Below are 18,880 nucleotides of genomic sequence, written 5' to 3'. Positions count from 1 at the left end.
CCCCTCGCTCCCATCCCAGGCGTGGGGCAGCCACGAATGCCCTGGTGCCGGGACCTTGCGCGAGGCCTGAGAAGAGCAAGAGTGCGCCCCTGGGGCCGAGCCGCGTGCGCCCCCTGAGGCCAAGCCACGCCCCCACAGTTCCCGCCAAGAGTGCTGGGCGCGAGATTGGAAGCGGGAAAGGGCAGGGTGCAAGTGGACGTGCGCATGCGCGCCTGGCCAAGGGCCCTGTCTTCCAGCATGGCGCGAACTCGGCCTCGCGCCTCCTGGCACTTCTTTGCTGGAGCGCGCCAAAGGGCCGACCAATCAGCGCGCAGCCAGCTGCACGCTTGTGCTGCGGGTCCCGCCCCGCCTGGCCACGCCTCGACAGACCACGCCCCCTAAGGGCTCTAGCTGGTCCTGGGCCCCCGGATCCTAATCGAGAGGAGGCGGGGTCTTCTCAACGGCCACCTCTGGACTGGACTGTCCCCCTTCAGTCCCTCCAGTATCCCATTTCCATCTTCTCTCCCTTCAGCGCGCATCTAACGAGGGCCTACTGTTGCCAAGCACCATGCGGCAAGTTGGGGATTTAGCCGTGATTTTCCCAGCTCTGTCTGGAAGGCTCACAGAGCTTGAGAATACAGTGAGGCAGGGGCTAATCGAAGTGCAATACATTGAGAAAACCATTCAAAGAAGGGGACCATTGGAATTGGGCCTTAGTAGCAGTTCCCTTCGCGAAGATGTATGTGCTCTGATGTAGCAAACTCTCCATTTTAGAAAGCTCACGCATGGCCGTTGAGGAGGATGGCCTGGAAAGTAAATGCAGGATAGAGGCCCTGGTGTCCAACACATTTCAGTGCCAATCACTTTCTCGCTGTGTTGCCATGGAGAAGAGGTTTAATCTCTGTCTGCCATATTTATAATTTTGGAATAATTCTTACTAGGGTTGTCTGCAGGGTGTCTAATTAACATGCGGCAAGTTGGGAATTTACACTGTTTTTACACTTATTTTACGCTGTTCCGGGTGTTTGTGCAAGATACACAAAGGCGCCTGTCCTCGTGGAGCTTGTATTCCTACTACGATGTGGACAAGTTCCTAGTGCATAGGGTATCTTCCCTTCTAAAGCTTAATTTTCTCATTTGTAAATTAGGAGGTAGTGGTAAGAAAACCAGGGGGGAAATGGATGGGAAAGTGTTTGACAAAATACAGGGCACTGTTAATTATTGTGTTAATCAGTTTAAGTAAATCGATAAACTTGTTCTTTCCAAATTCTCCACCTCTCACAACCGTCCCTTTGCAATTTTCTCAATTCTCTTTCTAAGGGCCCCGGGCCAAAATGGAGGAGGCTGGACTGCATCTCCCAGAGCGCCTGGCGGGGGCGCTCTTTGCGCCTGCGCTGCCAAGTGCTCTCTTTGCCTCCAGGGACTTAGAGTCATTCTTTTCCTCTGCCCGCCGCGTTTGCTTCCTTCCCCACCTCCAAGCTTGGCCGTGCTGCCTTCTGGGAAGTGTAGTCCGTGGCCCCACGGACTCCAATTCCCAGCGGGCTTCGGGGCGGGAACCCGGAAGGGGAGGCTGGAGAGGAGCGAGTGGGGGGAAACCCGCGTAGCTGAGGGAGCTTCGGCGCGGGGAGATGGTGAGAACCCTGAGCGGGGGCCGGGGGACGCTTAAGAGCCGAGGCGGGGGTTCGGGACCGGGTGGCAAGAGGGAAAAGGTAGGGACTAAAGAAAGGGCTGGACGAAGGGAAATCGCTGGAGGGAGGGGGTTGGGGGGAATGGGAGCCGGAGGGAGTAGAGGAATGGGGGCTGGGGATGGGTGCTGAGGTGGTGAGGGAGTCGAGCTTTGGGATTGATTGTAAGGGGGCTCGGAGCTAGGGAAGGGAGTCCTGAATTGGAGAAAGGACTAGGCGTCCAGGCAGAGGCCCTGATGGGGGCAGTTTTGAGGGGGTTAACCTGGGGGATATGAAAAAGCATGGGTGGTCAGGGCTAGATGAATGAGGGGGTCCGGAGGTTTCGAGGGAGAGGCCAGTTGTGGATGTGGGCCTCTGGGTCGGATTGGGAACCAGAGAGCAAGTTTAGATAGTGGGAAAGAGAAATCAATGGTAGAGTGGTGTGTGAGTTGGGCTCCAGGACTGGGGCTGGGATGGGAACATGAGATCAGGAGCCTGGATGTAGCGATAGTTTTTGTAGTCCAGCCAGAGACTCCCGATAAACTGGACAGTCAGAACTGTAAGGTGATAGGACCAGACCGGTCATCGAGACAACCTTTTGCATTCTTATTTCTCCAGTGGGATTTAGAAAAGTGTAGTGGTTTATGGGTGTGGGTAATCCAGCATGCAGATCCTCTTATTCTGCCACTCCTTTGTGGCCTGTGCAAGTCTCCCCTCTCTGAAGCTCAGTGTGCCCTTATCTGTATTGTGGGAACAACTTGCCACTGAGGAGAGGGGAGGCGCCCTGGCAATGAGTCCTCAGGCTCAGAGCTGTTGGTGAGTTCCCCACCCCAGGAATGTGACTGGGTCACAGGTGCTAATGGATTCCCTCCTTTTCAGTCCAGCCCCGGGGGCATTTTCTGAAAACCTGACACTGATCTGGGCACACCCTAGTTCAGAAGCAGGCAGGGGCTCCCCGCTGTCTATTGCAGCTAACACTTACTAGATTACAGCTAACACTTACTGTTTAGGAAGTGCCTGGCCCTGTTCTTAGCTGTGTGTGCACATTAACTCATTTAGTTCTGACAACACTCCTAAGAGGTAGGTGCTGGTATTTCCATTCTACAGAAAGGCAGCAGAGGCACAGAGAGGTTAAGCAACTTTCCCAAGGTCATCCAGCATTAAATGGTAGATTTAGGATTCCATCCTAGGCATCCGGGCTCAGAGTCTGGCTTTCACCACTGTAATTCAGTCCCCTCTCCTTGGACTGAAGTACAGTGTCATGAATAGAGTCATGAGTGGGACAGAGACTTTTCTTCCGTTTGAATTTTAGTTCTGCCATTTACTTGCTTTGTAACCTTGGGCAAGTCTTTTGGCCCCTCCTCAACTATAGAATGGGATCTGTAACCCCGGGTCGGTTATAATGGAGGTTCATGGAGGTAAACAGGTAAAGCGCTTGGAGGAAGTGCTCAGTACACGAGTGCCTTTTTTTTTTTTTTTTTTTAACGTGAATGGGAAATACAGAAGGCAGTAGAGAGGGACCAGTGAGAGACATCAACCAGGCTGCCTCCTTCCTTTTCTCTCCCAGGTCCACCCATATCCTGACTTCTAATTCCCCATCCTCTACCCCTGGGCTCCCAAGGTGACTCCCCGAGGGGGTGCTCAGAAACTCAATCTGTCCTCATTCCCATCTCCATCCCCAGCCAAATATAAATAATTCACTTGCCAATGCCCAGCCTGGCCCAATTCCAGGTATAGGAAATATTTCTAACAACTGTGGGTTTTGTGTTTTTTTACCCCTCACACTTTTGGTCATTAGGGCCTCACATGGCAATTCAGCAACTTTGTAAATTCATCTTGAAACAGTTTGGTCCTGAGTTTATCTTGCAAGTTCTCTGACTGTGATAGAAAAGCACTGATGTCAGAGAGGTCCAGGTTCAGATCCCCACCTCTGCCGCTGTGTGTCCTTAGCCGCGTTGCGTTCTCTCTCTGGACTTCAGTTTTCTCATGTGTAACATGGGGCTACATTCCCGCCGTGAGGCTCTTGTAAGGAGTTGGTGAGGTTAATATATGAAATGACTAGTGCTCAGGAAGCCCTTAATAAGTGTGAAGTCTTTTAATGATTTTCATTCTTTCAAGAACAATTTATTGAGCGTCCACTCCAGAACCAGAACGTCCAGATTTGAATCCTGGTTCCATCACCCATCAGCTGTGTGACTTGGGGCGAGTCACTTAACCCCTCTGGACCTCAGGTTTCTCTTCTGGGAAATGTGGGTTTATTTCTTGGGTAGCCCACAGTGTTGATAAAGCACCTACTGTGTGCCGGGGCCTGCCCTCAGGGAGCTCGTTATTGCCACAACGCTGGGGCACTTGTGCAGCTCTGGTGGCACTTGTGCTCATTTTTCTGGTTTGGGTTTCTCTATTGCTGATTCACTTTCAGCCCCTCATGCCAGCTTTGCCTGCTTGTCATTGTTTTCATGGATTTTTAACACTTTGTCTCCAACTCTCGGTGACTTATCTGTAATCATATAGCTTTGGGGAAAAGTTGCCAACCTCTCATTCATCCTTGTTCCTGTATGTCACGTCTGGGCGCCCGGGGTGATGTGACACCAACCCCCCTCTTTCCTTTATTTGTTTGTCTTAGAAAATACTATGTCTGCGTTCCAAGTTGCTTTGCCTTTTCTTGACATCTTAAATGTGTTCTTAGCCTGTGTTTGTCTGAAGCTTACTTGTACAAAATGCTGCTTTTTTTTTTTTTTAACCACTTTTAATGGTATATTTCTAGCAGCCGTGGTAATCCGTATTGTTCCTAAAAGCACAGGTCTTCTAAAAAGACGTGGCTACCCTAGCCGGTTTGGCTCAGTGGATGGAGCTTCGGCTGTGGACTGAAGGGTCCCGGGTTTGATTCCGGTCAAGGGCCTGTACCTGGGTTGCAGGCTCCTCCCTGGCCTGGGCTTGCTCAGGGCGTGTGCAGAAGGCAACTAATCTATGTGTTTCTCTCACATCAATATTTCTCTCTGTCTTTCCCTCTCTCTTCCACTCTCTTTAGAAATCAATGGAAAAATACCCTCGGGTGAGGATTAAAAAAATAATAAGTGGAAAAAAAAAAAAAAAGACGTGGCTTATTATTACCTGCTTTGTGATGCCATCTGACACCTTCATTACGATCATAACTTCCCACCCAGGCTGGTGTGGCTCCATTGGTTGGAGCAGTGTCCTATACACCGAAAGTTTGGGGGTTTGATCCCCCAGTCGGGCGGCATACAGGAGGCAACCAATCGATGTTCCTCTCTCCCATCAATGTTTCTCTCTCTCTCTCCCCCTTCCCTTCTCTCTAATATCAGTAAGCATATCCTCAGGTGAGGATTAAAAAATAAATGAATAAACAAAATAGAAAAAGATCTGACCTTCCTCCTTCCTATACTTCCCAATCCCTCTTACTGTGTTGGTTTCTCATAGCACTTGCCACCTTGAAACTTACTGTGTATTTATTGTCCCTCTCTCCAGAACAGTGCCTGGCACACAGTAGCTGCTCTGTAAATATCTGCTCAATTAATAAGTGAGATCCAATACCTAACAGTAACAAAGGAATGGCTATATCTTGGTTCTTTTGAGGGACTAGGATCAGTTTAATTTCAGAATCCTCCTATCTAATAATAGAGTAACATGTAAATTACCATCACTCCGCTTCGCCCACGATTGGGCGGCGGGAGGCTGGGGGGCGGGACTCGGAGTGGCCTATCCGGCCATTGAGAGGCACGGATCCGCTGCCACAGAGGGGGGCTACCCTGCTGTTGAGAGCAGGGTAGCCAGGTGTCTGCGGCAGCCCCCCTCAGCGGCCGCGGACCATCAAAAGTGGGGGAGCTGGATGCCTGTCTGCTCCGGCACCAGGCCTTTCAGAAGCCTCCGCTGAGCCGGAGGCTTCTGAAAGGCCTGGTGCACCAGCGGACAGGCACCCAGCTCCACCGCGAAAAGCGAAAGCGTGTAGGGGACCCTACACGTGCATGATTCAATCATGCACTGGGCCTCTAGTGTGAAATAAAGAGGGAAGAAGTCTTTGGCTCCCATCAGTGATTTTCAAACTCTTAGGCAGTCTTACTTTTTTTTAATAATCCCAGCACCTGAGTAATGAGGCTCCCCTTGGTCCCTAGCTGGCACTGAATGCTCTCCGTGGTTGATCTCAGTGAGTCATCAGCTAACCCGTGAGTGGGTGCTGTTATTATCTGCATTTTACAGTGGGGGAAACTAAGGCATGGAGGGTTAAGCATCCTGCCTGAGGTCACACCCCCAGAAGTGGGGAGCACTGGGGTGCTGACAGGCCTTTCCTGGGTTCTGTCTGTGTCCTGGGTCTCTAGACCCTGACCGTTTGGATTTATATGATTCCTACTGTTAGCGAGCTTATTAACTAATCAGAAAGGACAACTTGGATGTGACGGTGATCTGGCTGCGACATCTGTCACCCCATTGATTGCCAGGGTTGATTTGGCTGATCTGGCTGGCTAGGCGGGTGTCCCCCTCCTCCCTCACCTATCCTTGTGCATCCCTCCTGAAGCTGTGCTCCGTCTAAGAGGAGGACCTTCCTCCCCAGAGGAGAGGACCAGTGTTTGGTGAAGGGTATACGAGTAGCTTCGCTCCCGTTAGAACCTCCAAACAAGCTCTCAAGGTCCATTTGTAGGAGAACGTAGGGTAGTCAAGCTTCTGAGACTCCGGACACATCCAAATGAGGCGCTGCACGTGGCAGTCTGCCTTTAAACAAAAGAGAGAGAAGAAAAAAAAGAAAGGAAGGAAAACTTGCCAGAGAGAGAGAGAGGTCAGCAGATCCTGAGGCTTAAAAGCCAAGACAGGTATGGATGGATCAGGATAATGGACAGAGTGGTGGTGGGGTGGGTGGCAGGGTCTAGAGAGCTGGGGATAGAAGGAGCAGGACCGGGAATAGGGCCGTGGTGCCCTGCCGCTAATTCCTGTGTGATTGAGCAAGTGTATGCCCTGAGCACCTGCTCTGTGCCCAGCCCTGTGCTGGGCATGACCCTGACGGCCCTGACGCTGGGGTGGAGGCACCCCAAGGTCGGGGAGAGGGGAGCAGCATCTGTTTTTTATCATTTCTTCTTTCTTTGGTTTGCTGTTGATGTTGTTTACATCTTAAGTTGCACACATAGCTCCTTAATTGTCAGCCTTTCTCCTTCTGGGCGTTTCTGGAGACCTCCCTCGACCTGCTGCACCGCTTGTCCTGGTCTCTCCCTGGGATTCCTGTTGCCTTTTTTCTGGGCTGGGTCATATTTATCTAATCTGATCGCTTCCTTTTTCTTGGTTACCCCTTCATTTTTGGAGAAGTAAATTCTCCAGTAGCTTCCTGAGCAAGGATTTATGGACATGTATTTTTTTTTTTTTTTTTATGAGTTTGCACCTCTTGTGGAAGAGTTTTAAGCAGGGGAGTGCTATGGCCCGATTTGTGTCTGGAAAGCGCTCTCTGGCTCGGATGGGGTGGGAAGAGCTGAACTATCCCAGTGAGCCAGGTGTGGAGGCTGGAGCTGCGCCTTTGAGGTGAGGCCCCAGCCTTCCAGAAACCCACAGGTGGAGCGGAGGTCGTTGTCATTCAGCAGTGCCGGTGCTGCAAGAGGAAGAGAGTGCATGCAGCTTGGGAGGGCATTGGGACCCCTTCGTCCTGGGCGCAGGATTTCCACAGGTGGACGTGGCTGGAACCAGCTTTCTCCCCGCCCCCCCCAGGTCCCAAGTAGATGATGTCCTGAGTGAGTGGCAGTGTTAGGCGTTGGTTCACTCACTCAGACTGATACGCTGCACACCTGTGAGGCGCTGGGGCATTGTTTCTCAAACTCAGATGTGCATACCACAGCGCTAGAGATCTTGTTGAAGATCATGCTCTTACGCAGCAGGTGTAGGCTGCAGAATATCTAACACACTCCCAGGGGCTGCTGCCCTGGGCCCACACTTAGAGTAGCCAGATGCTCAGCGCTGTTCTAGAAGCTGGGGATATAGCAGTGACAAAACTAGACAAAAATAGTGCCCCGGCGGCGGGGGTGGGGGAGAAGGACTTTTATTTTAGTGAGGGGAAGCTGACAAACTTTATAAGTGAAGTTCATAGTATATTACACTGAGTGGCCAGATTATTATGATCTCTGAATGCATAATAATCTGGCCACTCAGTGTGTGTGTGTGTGTGTGTGTGTGTGTGTGTGTGTGTGTGTGTGTGTTAGAGGCCCGGTGCATGAATTCGTGCATGGGTGGGGTCCAGCCAGCCTGGCCAGGGGGGAGGGGACATGGGCGGTTGGCCGGCCTGCCTGCTGGTCGAACTCCTGGTCGAGGGAACAATTTGCATATTAGCCTTTTATTATATAGGATATACACTGGCCAGATTATTATGCGTTCAGAGATCATAATAAACTGGCCACTCAGTGTAGATAGTAATGCATGCTAAGGAGGAAATAAATCAGGGAAGGGGTATATGTCTGTGGGGGTGGGGGTGGGGGATGTGCTGCAGTTTTAAATCAAGGAGGGTCTCATGAAGGTGATTTCTGAGCCAAACCTGGAGGAGTAAGGGGGGAAAGCCTTGTGGATTCTAGGGAAGAGCATCCTGGGCAGGGGGAGCAGAGAGAGTGCAAAGGTACTGAGGACTGAACAAGATGATCCTTGCAAAGTTTTCTGTATACTCAGTGAATGAAACCATGAACTTGTGCTCTGGAGACAGCCAAGTTCATTCGATTCAAAGCTCTTGCCACAAAGCTGTGTCCAAAGCCAATTAGCCATTCAGTGTCTTCATTTCCTAATCTTTGGCATGAGATTAAAAATAGTGAGAGATGAGAATTGAGTGGGTTAATGTTTATAGAGCACCGAGAGCAAAGCCTGGCTCCCAGTGAGTGCTCCAGTGATAACTGCTGTTGTGGCCATCATTTTCTCTAATATATTCATGGTGGTCCTGATTGCTCCTTCGGATGTCTGCCCCTTTCCCATGAGCTCTTCCTGGTGAGCTCAGTGTCATCTCTGTGTCCCGAGCACCCAACCCAGGGCCAGCATGCAGGAGAACCTCTGACCGTCAGGCTAGGGATTTAAAATGTCGATTCTCAAATTGTTGGGGGCAACCCGTCCAGGGTATTCATTATGTGGTTCGGATCCTTCCTAATTTTATCTTTTCGGCTGATCTCTATGGAGAGAGATGTTAAGGTTCCTCATTACAATTGTGGATGTGTCAAACTCTCTGTTATCTTGTTTTTTGCTGTATATATTTTGAGGCTATAGTATTAGGAGCATTTATTGTTATTGTTGTTGTTGTTATTTTGCAGTTAAACTTTTATTGAAGACTATCCAGTGGCAAGAATACCTTGTGTATTATACCATGTTTTAGACATACATTAAAGAATTCATTAAGACTGATTTTCACAGTGCATTCGTCCAAACAGCCTTAAATGTATATATATTTTTTGTTAATCCTTACCCAAGGATATTTTCCCCCCGTTGATTTTTAGAGTGAGTGGAAGGGAGAGGAAGAGACAGAGAGGGAGAAACATTGATGTGAGAGAGACGCATCAATTGGTTGCTTCCCAAACACATGCTAACGCGGGCCAGGAAACGGGTCTGCAACCGAGGTGCATGCCCTTGACTCTAATCACTGAGCCTAACGGCGAGGGAAAAACAGCCTTAAATATTGTTAAAAGCATATTCTAGCGCCTGTCTTGAGTCTTTAATTTAGATCGCTGACTATTTTTCTCTTATTTTACTATCAAGTAATTAAGCCACATAGTTTTTTGTTTTTAATCAAGACTGTTTCTATTTTGAGGCCAAATTATGACATGATACTTATTTACTTAAGGTTTCTGCCTTAGGAGCACTTACGTTGAGAACTTTTTTGTATAATGGGTCAGTTTGTTTTATCACCATCTTTGTCCCTAATAATAGCTTTTGCTTTTGTAAAAAAAAAAAAAAAAAAAAATGTAAGTGGTAATGTCAGTCTACTTGTCTCTTTGTTCGTAGTTGCTTGGTCAGTCTTTTTTCATCTTTTTACTTTGCTTTTCTGTGTTGTGATCATTTTCTGGAAGCTGATCCAACGTAGGGCCTTTTCCTGGCTCAGTGTGTGAGGATTTAGCAAATTCTGCCCCAGTGATCCCTCCAGCTAGGGCACAGACAGATCTGGGTGTGAAACAGAGTTGAGACTGCCAAGGCCTCATGAAGGAAGGACATGGAGTGGCGCTGCAGGGAAGGGAGCTTTGGTTCGTCTGGTCTCACGCTGGGCAGTGCTGCTGGGGACACCACGATGGCCATGCTAGTCTGGCCCTTCTTCCCCTCCCCCAGGGGGTTTCCAGTCCAGGGGAGGAGACTAATCCATCTTTAGGCAGTGATGACCCAGAGTGGGTAGGGCTGGGACAAGGGAACCCAAAGGTCCCCCTCGGGGCAGGTGGGTAGTTTCCAGGAAGAGGGCTGAGGGAAGGCTCTCTGTTAAAATGACATTTGAGCAAAGACTGGAATGAAATAAGGAATTGAGCTATGTGGAGATTTTGGGGGGAAAGCATTCTAGTTATCAAAAACAGCAAATGCAAAGACTAGAGGGAAAGAGCTCTGAGGAATACACTATGATCTCTGAACGCATAATAATCTGGCCACTCAGTGTATATCCTATATGATAAAAGGCTAATATGCAAATTGTCCCCTCGACCAGGAGTTTGACCAGCAGGCAGGCCAGCCAACCGCCCATGTCCCCTCCCCCTGGCCAGGCTGGCCAGACCCCACCCATGCACGAATTCATGCAACAGGCCTCATATCTCTATCTATCTATCTATCTATCTATCTATCTATCTATCTATCTATCTACACACACACACATACACACACACTGAGTGGCCAGATATTATGCATTCAGAGATCATAATAATCTGGCCACTCAGTGTAGATAACAAGGCCAAGGGTGGGAGCCCAGAGGTGGAGCCTGACCTAGCCTGGGGGGTTAGCATCTTAGAAGAGGGGATGGCTGAGCAGAGACCCCAGCAAATATATAGTGAGAGAGTAGAGCACAGTAATATGCTCGTCACACCAGTTCTGTATGACCTTGGGCTGGTTAGTCAGCCTGTCCTGCCTCAGTTTCTTCATATAATGCAGATGATAATAGCTCCTACTGAGCATCAAAAAGGCTATTATAACTACCCTCTATGCTGATTAGGTGCCCATTGCGGGTGTAGAGGACTAGGGAGGGATGAGGCTGGATTGGTCAGGTACCTGGGCTTTTCCCCAAGAGCACTGAGGAGTCTTGGCATGTTTTGAACTGGGTAGGGACAGGGTCAGGTTTGTGCCAGACCCTTCTAGCTGCGATGTGTGAGATGGCTGGAAGCAGGTAAGGCTGGAGCAGTGTGGTGGGGAAATAAGTGATGCTTGGACAGGTGCCTGCAGTGGAGGCACCTTTGGGTGCCTCTTCAATCAGCCCAGCATTAAAAGGATCTATACTAGCGCTGTTCAATAGAAATACTAGTATAATGCAAGCCATATGTGTAGTTAAAAAATCTTCTATTAGCCACATTAAAAAGGTCAAAAAGAGATTTCGTATTTTATTTAACTAAATTATATAAGTATTTTAACAGGTAATCAGTATTTGAAAGTCATTGCTGAGGTGTTCAATATTTTTTTATACTAAGTTTGAGTCAGATTTGGGGTGCCTCGTTGGAAAGGCTGGAAGGAGAGGTTCTTTTGGATACAGGGCCTGAGCCTTGAATGCCAAGCCCAGGGGTTTAGACTGGCCGTAGCCGTCGCAGAGTTCTGCTGTTTGGTTTTCAGGGTGAGGTGATCCCGCTGTCCCAAATCTTGGCTCCCATGGTTCCCAACCAAAGCTGGGCACTCTCAGATCTTCCTGCTTGCCTGCTTCCGCCCTGGAGTCTCAATCTCAGAGCTGTTTGGCCCTTTAAATCTCAGTTGTCAATCAGGGCTCCTGTTTAAAGGGAACGTCCTGTAATAAACCTCTCCTTGAATGTGGTGGCCTCGGTCCCGGCCTTGTTCCTCCGTTTAGCAGGAAGTTAGGAATTGTTCCTCGTTCTCTTACGCGCCGCTGTTTCCGCACCTACTTCGTCACCTCTTGCCTACTCCTCCCTCTTTCGAAGTTGGGCCCCTTGGCCAAGGCCTTCCTTATATGGGCACGGCCCCGAACGGCAGCCGCTCATTGGCTGGGGACGTCACGCGCGATTCTGTCAACAAAGGGGCGGAGGGAAACTAGTCGTGCTCCCTACCGCGCGACTGCCGGAGGCAAGGAGTGAGTGGGCGGGCCCGTTTCTTCTTGTACGCATGCGTGTGGGCTTCCAGCTTCTCCCGCCGCAGGGGGCGGGGCTCGCGGGTGAGGGTGCCTTGGGGGGCGTGTCTAGCTTTTGAGGGTCGTCTCAGGGGGTTGGCGAATTCTGGGGGGGCGTTTACAAAATTGGGAGATTCCCTTTGTATTGAAGCGATATTTTGGGCCTTGGGCAAGTGTATGCTGGGTTTGGGAATACTTGGGGTTCCCTTGAGCTTAGAGGGTGCCTTGGGGTTTGGGTTTCTTTTATAATGTGACAGGTTCGGTGTGTTGTAGGGGCCTCTTCTGTGGTTTGGGATGTTTGGTGGATACATGATTTGAGGAGCGCACAGAGAGACTTAGAAGCAAAGTAAAGAATACAGGCGTTCCAATTCTGGAGCAAGAACGCCTGGGCATTTGCCTATCTGTCCCTACTTCTTCCTGCCTATCTGGCTTCAGATTTGGGGTTTATCCTTTCTGTGCCTCATCTGGACACAGGGACTAATGCACTGCCTGCTTCTTGGGGACCAGGAGGATTAGCAGGAATTGTTAGAACAGTGCCTAATTAGCTCCCAGTGACCTGCAGAAAACTGGACTTTTCGGGCATCTGTGAGTTTGGGAAATTACTGTGTAGGAGTTCTTGGTAGGCTGGGATTTGTGAGGGGGTCTTTGAGATTGGGGTCTTCTGTGCTGGAGGGGATATTTATAGGTTTGGAAGTTTAAAGTAGAGTTTGGAAGGGTCTGGATATTTTGGGGGGCATTGGTATTCTGGAGATGAGGATAGGAACTGATCGGAGGATTTCGGGGTGGTTAAGTTGAGAGGGATAGCACCTTTGCTGTGTTAATATCCATTCCTGGGCATTTAGATGTATTGGTGGTTAGTAAACTTAGGCATCTATAGGTCTTAGGGGCTGTGTGTAATTTTTTTTTATTTTATTTTTTTAGTAAGGAACTGGAATTTCAGCAAGGCTGTAAGAATTTTTGTGGTAGGTGGGATTAGGCAAAGATTTTTAGGATTGGAACTGTCTTTGTGACTGGCGGCTGTGGGTGTTTGGAGGCTGTCGATATTGAATGGATCATGAAAGATGGGGTTTTAGTGGTATTTGTGGAATTGCCTGTATTTACAAGGATATTCTGCACTTCAAGGGTCAGCAAACTTTTTCCATAAAGATCCAGATAATGAATGTTGTAGGCTTTGCGAGACGATGTGTTCTCTGTTGCAATTACTCAACTCTTCCATTGTAGCAGGAAAGCAGCCATAAACAAATAAGCATGTTTTAATAAAACTATTTGCAAAGACAGGCTGTAGGCCAGCCTCGGCCCACGGGCCATACGTAGTTTGCTGACCTCTGGTCTATAGACATGTGGAAGGTTTGAGGTTTGGAAGGTATTTTGGTTTCGAAATGTCTGGAGACAGATGGGTCAGGGAAGGATTGAGACAGGGATATGCTACCTGTTGTTCCTGCAGTGACAAGTGGTCATGTCTGACTCATAAGCAGATTTGCCTCGAGATTAGGTCATGCACACAAAATTGTTGCAAAATAAAATGGTCATTATTAAGAGAGCCTGGCCCTAGCTGGTTTGGCTCAGTGGATAGAGCGTCTGCCTGCAGATTGAAGGGTCCCAGGTTCTATTCTGGCCAAGGGCACATGCCCAGGTTGAGGGCTCGATGCCCAGTAGGGGGTGTGCAGGAGGCAGCCAATCAATGAATGATTCTCTTATCATTGATGTTTCTATCTTTCTCTCCCTCTCTCTTCCTCTCTGAAATCAATACAAGTATATTAAAAAAAAGGGCGGGGGGGGGGGCGCCTAAATTGAAAAGTCCCGAAAGCAAGTTTGAGGGTCTGGTCTTGCACCATGTAACCTTCCCTCACTCTGACCTCAATTTACCCGTGCTACTTGATGAGGCTAGACTAGAACAGGCTTTCTTTTTAATTTTCTTACTTAATATATGTTTATTGATTTCAGAGAGGAAGAGGGAGAGAAACATCAGTGATTTAGAATCATTGATTGGCTGTCTCCTGCTCACCCCACACTGGGGATCAAGTCCGCAACCCAGGCATATGTCCTGTCTGGGAATTGAACTGTGACCTTCTGGTTCACAGGTCGACACTCAACCACTGAGCCATGCTGGCTGGGCTAGAACAGGCTTCCTTATCCCAGGGGTCTGTAGATGTGCCTAAGGGAATTACCTGCACAGTATTGTGCAAGTGTATGCGTTTTTCTGGGGGAGGATACACGGCTTTAAGAAATCCTTAAAGGGCCCCATGAGCTGGGAGGAGCCAGTTTCTTAAGGGCCTTTCAGGCTTGGCCTCAGATTCCCCCTTCCCAACCCATCTCGCTCCTTCTGTGGGTTTGAGTCGATAGCTGTGGGCAGGGCTGGGGATTCTTGTCTTTTCAGGAACTGGCTGCTGGATGACAAATAGAGAAAGGAGGAGCTGTCAGGGGATATTATCACTGAAGTTTAAGAGCATGACAGCAGGAGGCCTCCATAGGGTTGGAGCAAGCTGCCTTCTCCATTCATGCTCACGGTGTTAAGAGAGGTCCCATCCCCCCGGCGGCCCTCCATTGGCTCACCTGTGCAGTGGGGCAGGAATAGAGTTCTTGGTGGTCTCCCTTGGTCCGTTTCGACAGGACGGGCTGAGGTCAGGGTGGCACCGGGAGGGCAGGCACTTCCAGCTTCCCAACCTCCTCTTTCCCGTGTCCAGGTGGCCTGTGGAGTACGCCACCACCATCCAGGTCCTGAGATGCAGTGATCCCCGCCCGTCGGCCACCATTCCCCACAATGGACCGTGGCGGCCTCCTGCCCTTCCAGCTGTGGTGCCCTCGGCCCTTTGGCACCTACTCACAGAACCAGCCGCGCCCACCTTCCACCGCCCTCAAGCCGCCGGCCTGTTCTGAGGCAGGCAGCAGGGCTGAGCCAGACCATGGGCCTGCCCACTCAGAGAACACCCCACCCGCCTTGGCCACGGAGGCCCCTTCCTCCCAGCCTGCCCCCCTCCTCTCGGCAGCAGCTGCTGGTGACGAGGGTCGAGTCCTGCTGGACACGTGGTATGTGATCAAGCCTGGGAATACAAAGGAGAAGGTGGCCTTCTTTGTGGCCCACCAGTGTGGTGGCGGCAGCCGGGCCAGCTCCATGAAGGTCAAGGGGCACTGGGGCAGCGACAGCTCCAAGGCCAAGCGGAGGAGGCGCTGTCTTGAGCCTACTAAAGCGCCACCGGACCCAGGGGGCCGGGAGGGGCCCCCTGCTGCTCAGGGGACCCCAGCCGCAGCCAGTGAGGATGTGGACCTGCTCTCTGTGGCTGAGATGGTGGCCCTGGTGGAACAGCGGGCGGCCCTGGCCCTGCAGAACTATCCACACCCCGGCACCCCGGCACCCGTGGTCTTTGTGTCGGCAGAGCAGGGTGGTTCTGCCAAGGGGCTGGGGTCTGAACGGCGGTCCGGTGGCGGGGACTGCAGCCGTGTGGCTGAGGCGGTGGCTCATTTCGAGGCCCAGCGGGACAACCCTCCAGCCAAGGGCCTCCGCAAGGAGGAGAGGCCTGGGCCAGGCCCCGGGGAGGTACGCATCGCCTTCCGTATCTCCAATGGCCGAGAGCCCCGTGCGCCAGACGGCAGCTTGCCCAACGGGAGTGGGGGCCGGCCGGGCTGTGCCTACCCGGGCAGCCCAGGACCAGGGGCCCGAGCCAAGGACAAGATTACCTGTGACCTGTACCAGCTCATCAGTCCCTCTCGGGACGCCCTCCCTAGCAACGTGGAGTTCCTCCTGGCCAGGGCAGACGAAGCCAGCGAGGGGGAGGCCCCAGCCCCTGCCAGGCCCGAGGACACTCCCCCGGCACCCCCTCCACCCCCTGCCCGGGACTGCGGAGCATCCGGCTTCCACGTGGACGTGGTGGTGACAGGCGTGGTGGACGAGTGCATCTTCTTTGGCAAGGATGGTACCAAGAATGTGAAGGAGGAGACAGTGTGCCTGACGGTCAGTCCTGAGGAGCCACCCCCACCTGGCCAGCTCTTCTTCCTCCAGTCCCGGGGGCCGGACGGGCCTCCCGAGCCACCCCCAGCAGACTCGCCGGCCACCGCACCAGGCCCGGATGACGCTGAGGGCACAGCAGACACCTCCCTGTGCCGCCTGTACCGGCACGTGTCGCACGACTTCCTGGAAATCCGCTTCAAGATCCAGAGACTGCTGGAGCCACGGCAGTACATGCTTCTGCTTCCCGAGCACGTGCTGGTCAAGATCTTCAGCTTCCTGCCCACGCGGGCCCTGGCCGCCCTCAAGTGCACCTGCCACCACTTCAAGGGCATCATCGAAGCGTTTGGTGTTCGGGCCACAGACTCGCGCTGGAGCCGAGACCCCCTCTACCGCGATGACCCTTGTAAGCAGTGCCGCAAGAGATACGAGAAGGGCGACGTGTCCCTCTGCCGCTGGCACCCTAAGCCCTACCACCATGACCTGCCTTACGGACGCTCCTACTGGATGTGCTGCCGCCGAGCCGATCGAGAGACGCCTGGCTGCCGCCTGGGTCTGCACGATAACAACTGGGTGCTGCCCTGCAATGGGCCTGGTGGGGGCGGGGGCCGGGCTGGCCGGGAGGAGGGGAGGTGAAGCCAGGGGAGGGGGGGAGCCCACCATGCCCACCCCTCTCCGTGGGTGCCGAGCGCCAGGACTTGGTCACCAGCCCTACCTGCCCCCAGTCCGGGCAGTGTCATCCCCCTCCAGTCTGAGCTGGGGTTCAGGGGGGTGACCTAAGAAAGCACTCTGACTGACTGACCCCCATTGGTTTTCTATTCTTAAGACCCAGGGCCAGGGACCCTCGTGGAGGGTGTTTTTTACTAGCATCTCAAGTTTCCTCTCCATTCAGCCCTAGCACTCTTCCTGCCACTCTCCGCCCCAGGGACCCACCAGCAGGGAGCAGACGGCAGCTAATTTTGGTACTACTTAAGGGTTCCCCCATCCTGGCCCCCTTCTGCTCCCCCCTAGCCATCCCCATTCTCTGTCTCTGGAGCTGTGTTCTCTCTCCCAAGAGGCTGCAGCACCCAAGGCTGGTACCTCTCCTAACCTGTGCCAGGGCTTACCTCCTCTTCAGGAATTGGGGGCCATTCGATCACAGATCAAACTGGGTACGTCTCATGGCAGCCTGCCATTTCTACATGTTTTCCCCATTAAAACAATAAAAATCAGTTTTCTCCTTAACCTCAAGCAACTAGTCTCTCCACTTCCCCCAAGGGGAAGGAAAAAGAAAGTTGAACTATAAAAATTTCCCTCCTCCCATTATTTAAGCTATTTACCATCACCACCGCTTAAAAAAAAAAAAAAGCTGTGAAGCCCTTTGCCTCGCTCTTGACAGCGTGGGGGGCCAGTGGGCAGGGACTGTGGGTTTGAATTTGGTTGTTTTCCTTCTGCTCTGGGTACTTGTTCAGGCTTTAGGGTCTCTACCCTGAGCCATGTGTTTCTTTAGAAAAAGCCTTGGTTAACTGAGACCTTGATTTTTCAGGCAGTTGGGTCTGGGGTGTTTTTGTTTGTTCTGTTTGGGCTTTGTTTTGTTTTTGTTGTTGTTCTTGTTTTTTCATCCCTGTGGTTCTGGAAGCCTCTGGCGTGTGGCATCTGACCAGTTTTGAATTGGTCCTTTCTATAAAATCCATATTTATAAGGCTGAGCACAGACTGGTTTTGTATATTGTTCAGGGAGGGGATTTGGGAGAGAGGGGAGTCCTGGGTCCAAGCATGGTGAGATGGAAAAAGCTGAGAAAAGGATCCTTAGCCAAGTCCCTTAACATGGAATTATTTTTGACTCTTCATCTGTGTCAGTTTGGACTCAAATCTCAAAATAGTAGTAGCTTAAACAAGCTAGTTTTTTATTTCTTTAGAAATCCAGTGTTGGGCAGGTATGGTGGCCCTGAAGTCATCAGGAACCCATGGTCCAGCGTGACTGCTAGAACTCTAGCCATCACCATTTTGCAGGAAGGGAAACCCCCTTCCTCCCGGGAGCACTACACTATACAGTAGGTCCTCAAATTAACATCATTTCATTCAAGGTCATTTGCTTCTCACTGGTCAGAACTTAGCCAAATGGAAGGGCTGCAAAGGAGACTGGGAAATGTAGTCTTTTAACTGGATGCGTTATGCCCAACAAAAGAACTCTTACTAAATATCCCTATAATGAAAGTTTTAAAATATTCACTTGATTATTTACTAAATAAAAAGGGATTAAGACATTTAAGAAATTAAAGTATAAAAGAAGAGGGAAAATGGATTTTGAGAGGCAGCTAACATTCTTTGATATTCTTATCAGGGAATCAAAATGTCCAGAGAAACTAGGATATATCCATAGTAGTTATTCAATGCTTAGATTTTAGAATAAAAGAGACCTGGGTTTGAATCTTGGCTTGGTTTTATGGGACTTCTGTTCCCTGTGGAGGGAAGACCAGACTATTGGGACTCTGCTGCTGAAAATATAAGTTAAATATCTTTAAAGCATCAAATAGCCAATAAAATACAGTTAAGGATACACTAAGCCATAAATTTAAAGGAAAGGTACATGGGGCCCTGAAGCCACTTTTTGCTCTGAGGGCATTTGCTGATGTGGACAAACGGGTTTCCTATTTGTAGCCTTATTGGGGCAGGCAGAAGTCAAGGCCAAAGCCTGCCCAAGGCGATAAATCTAATAGCTGAGATCCCACTGAACCATAGGCTGAGGTAAGGATGACCCAGAAGATTGCAGATGTTCTGAACACTGAGGGGAGCACAAGACCAAAGAAAGAAAAAGGTGGACCTGAAAATTGGCGGCCGTAGGCTGGCTCTGGCGTGGGTTTGCAGGTAGCTTTGCATCAGTGATGTTTCCCAGGGTACTTCTAGCCGAGATGTCTGGCAGAAACAAACACAAACCCTCTGGTGTAAGGAACTGTCACCTAGAGTCCCCCACACATAATTTTCAGACAATGAGTGGTAGAGTCCAATAACCAAATATGCATGGAAATACACCAGCATGAGCAAGAACCAGCAGAAACAA

General features: G+C 50.7%; 1 protein-coding gene across 3 annotated transcripts; it reads left to right on the top strand.

Moving 5' to 3' along the window:
- The first annotated feature begins 1,549 nt into the window (after positions 1–1,549).
- Positions 1,550–17,065, top strand: FBXO46 (F-box protein 46). Of its 3 annotated transcripts, none has more exons than XM_054710928.1 (3): positions 11,838–11,862; positions 14,583–16,394; positions 16,853–17,065. In XM_054710928.1, exons 2-3 carry the CDS (start codon positions 14,660–14,662, stop codon positions 17,044–17,046), a joined length of 1,929 nt encoding a protein of 642 aa, XP_054566903.1. In that variant the 5' UTR covers positions 11,838–11,862; positions 14,583–14,659; the 3' UTR covers positions 17,047–17,065. The 3 variants fall into 3 exon arrangements, with proteins under 3 accessions (XP_008156554.1, XP_054566903.1, XP_054566904.1); XM_054710929.1 differs by lacking the exon at positions 11,838–11,862 and adding an exon at positions 11,920–11,943; XM_008158332.3 differs by lacking the exon at positions 11,838–11,862 and adding an exon at positions 1,550–1,610 and having other exon boundaries at positions 14,583–16,936.
- Positions 17,066–18,880: the final 1,815 nt, after the last annotated feature.

This window comes from Eptesicus fuscus, chromosome 21 (assembly GCF_027574615.1).
Source record: "Eptesicus fuscus isolate TK198812 chromosome 21, DD_ASM_mEF_20220401, whole genome shotgun sequence".
In the NCBI taxonomy this organism is placed as follows: domain Eukaryota; kingdom Metazoa; phylum Chordata; class Mammalia; order Chiroptera; family Vespertilionidae; genus Eptesicus; species Eptesicus fuscus.
Note: the sequence above shows the minus strand (reverse complement) of the source record. Positions and strands in the feature narration are given on the sequence as shown.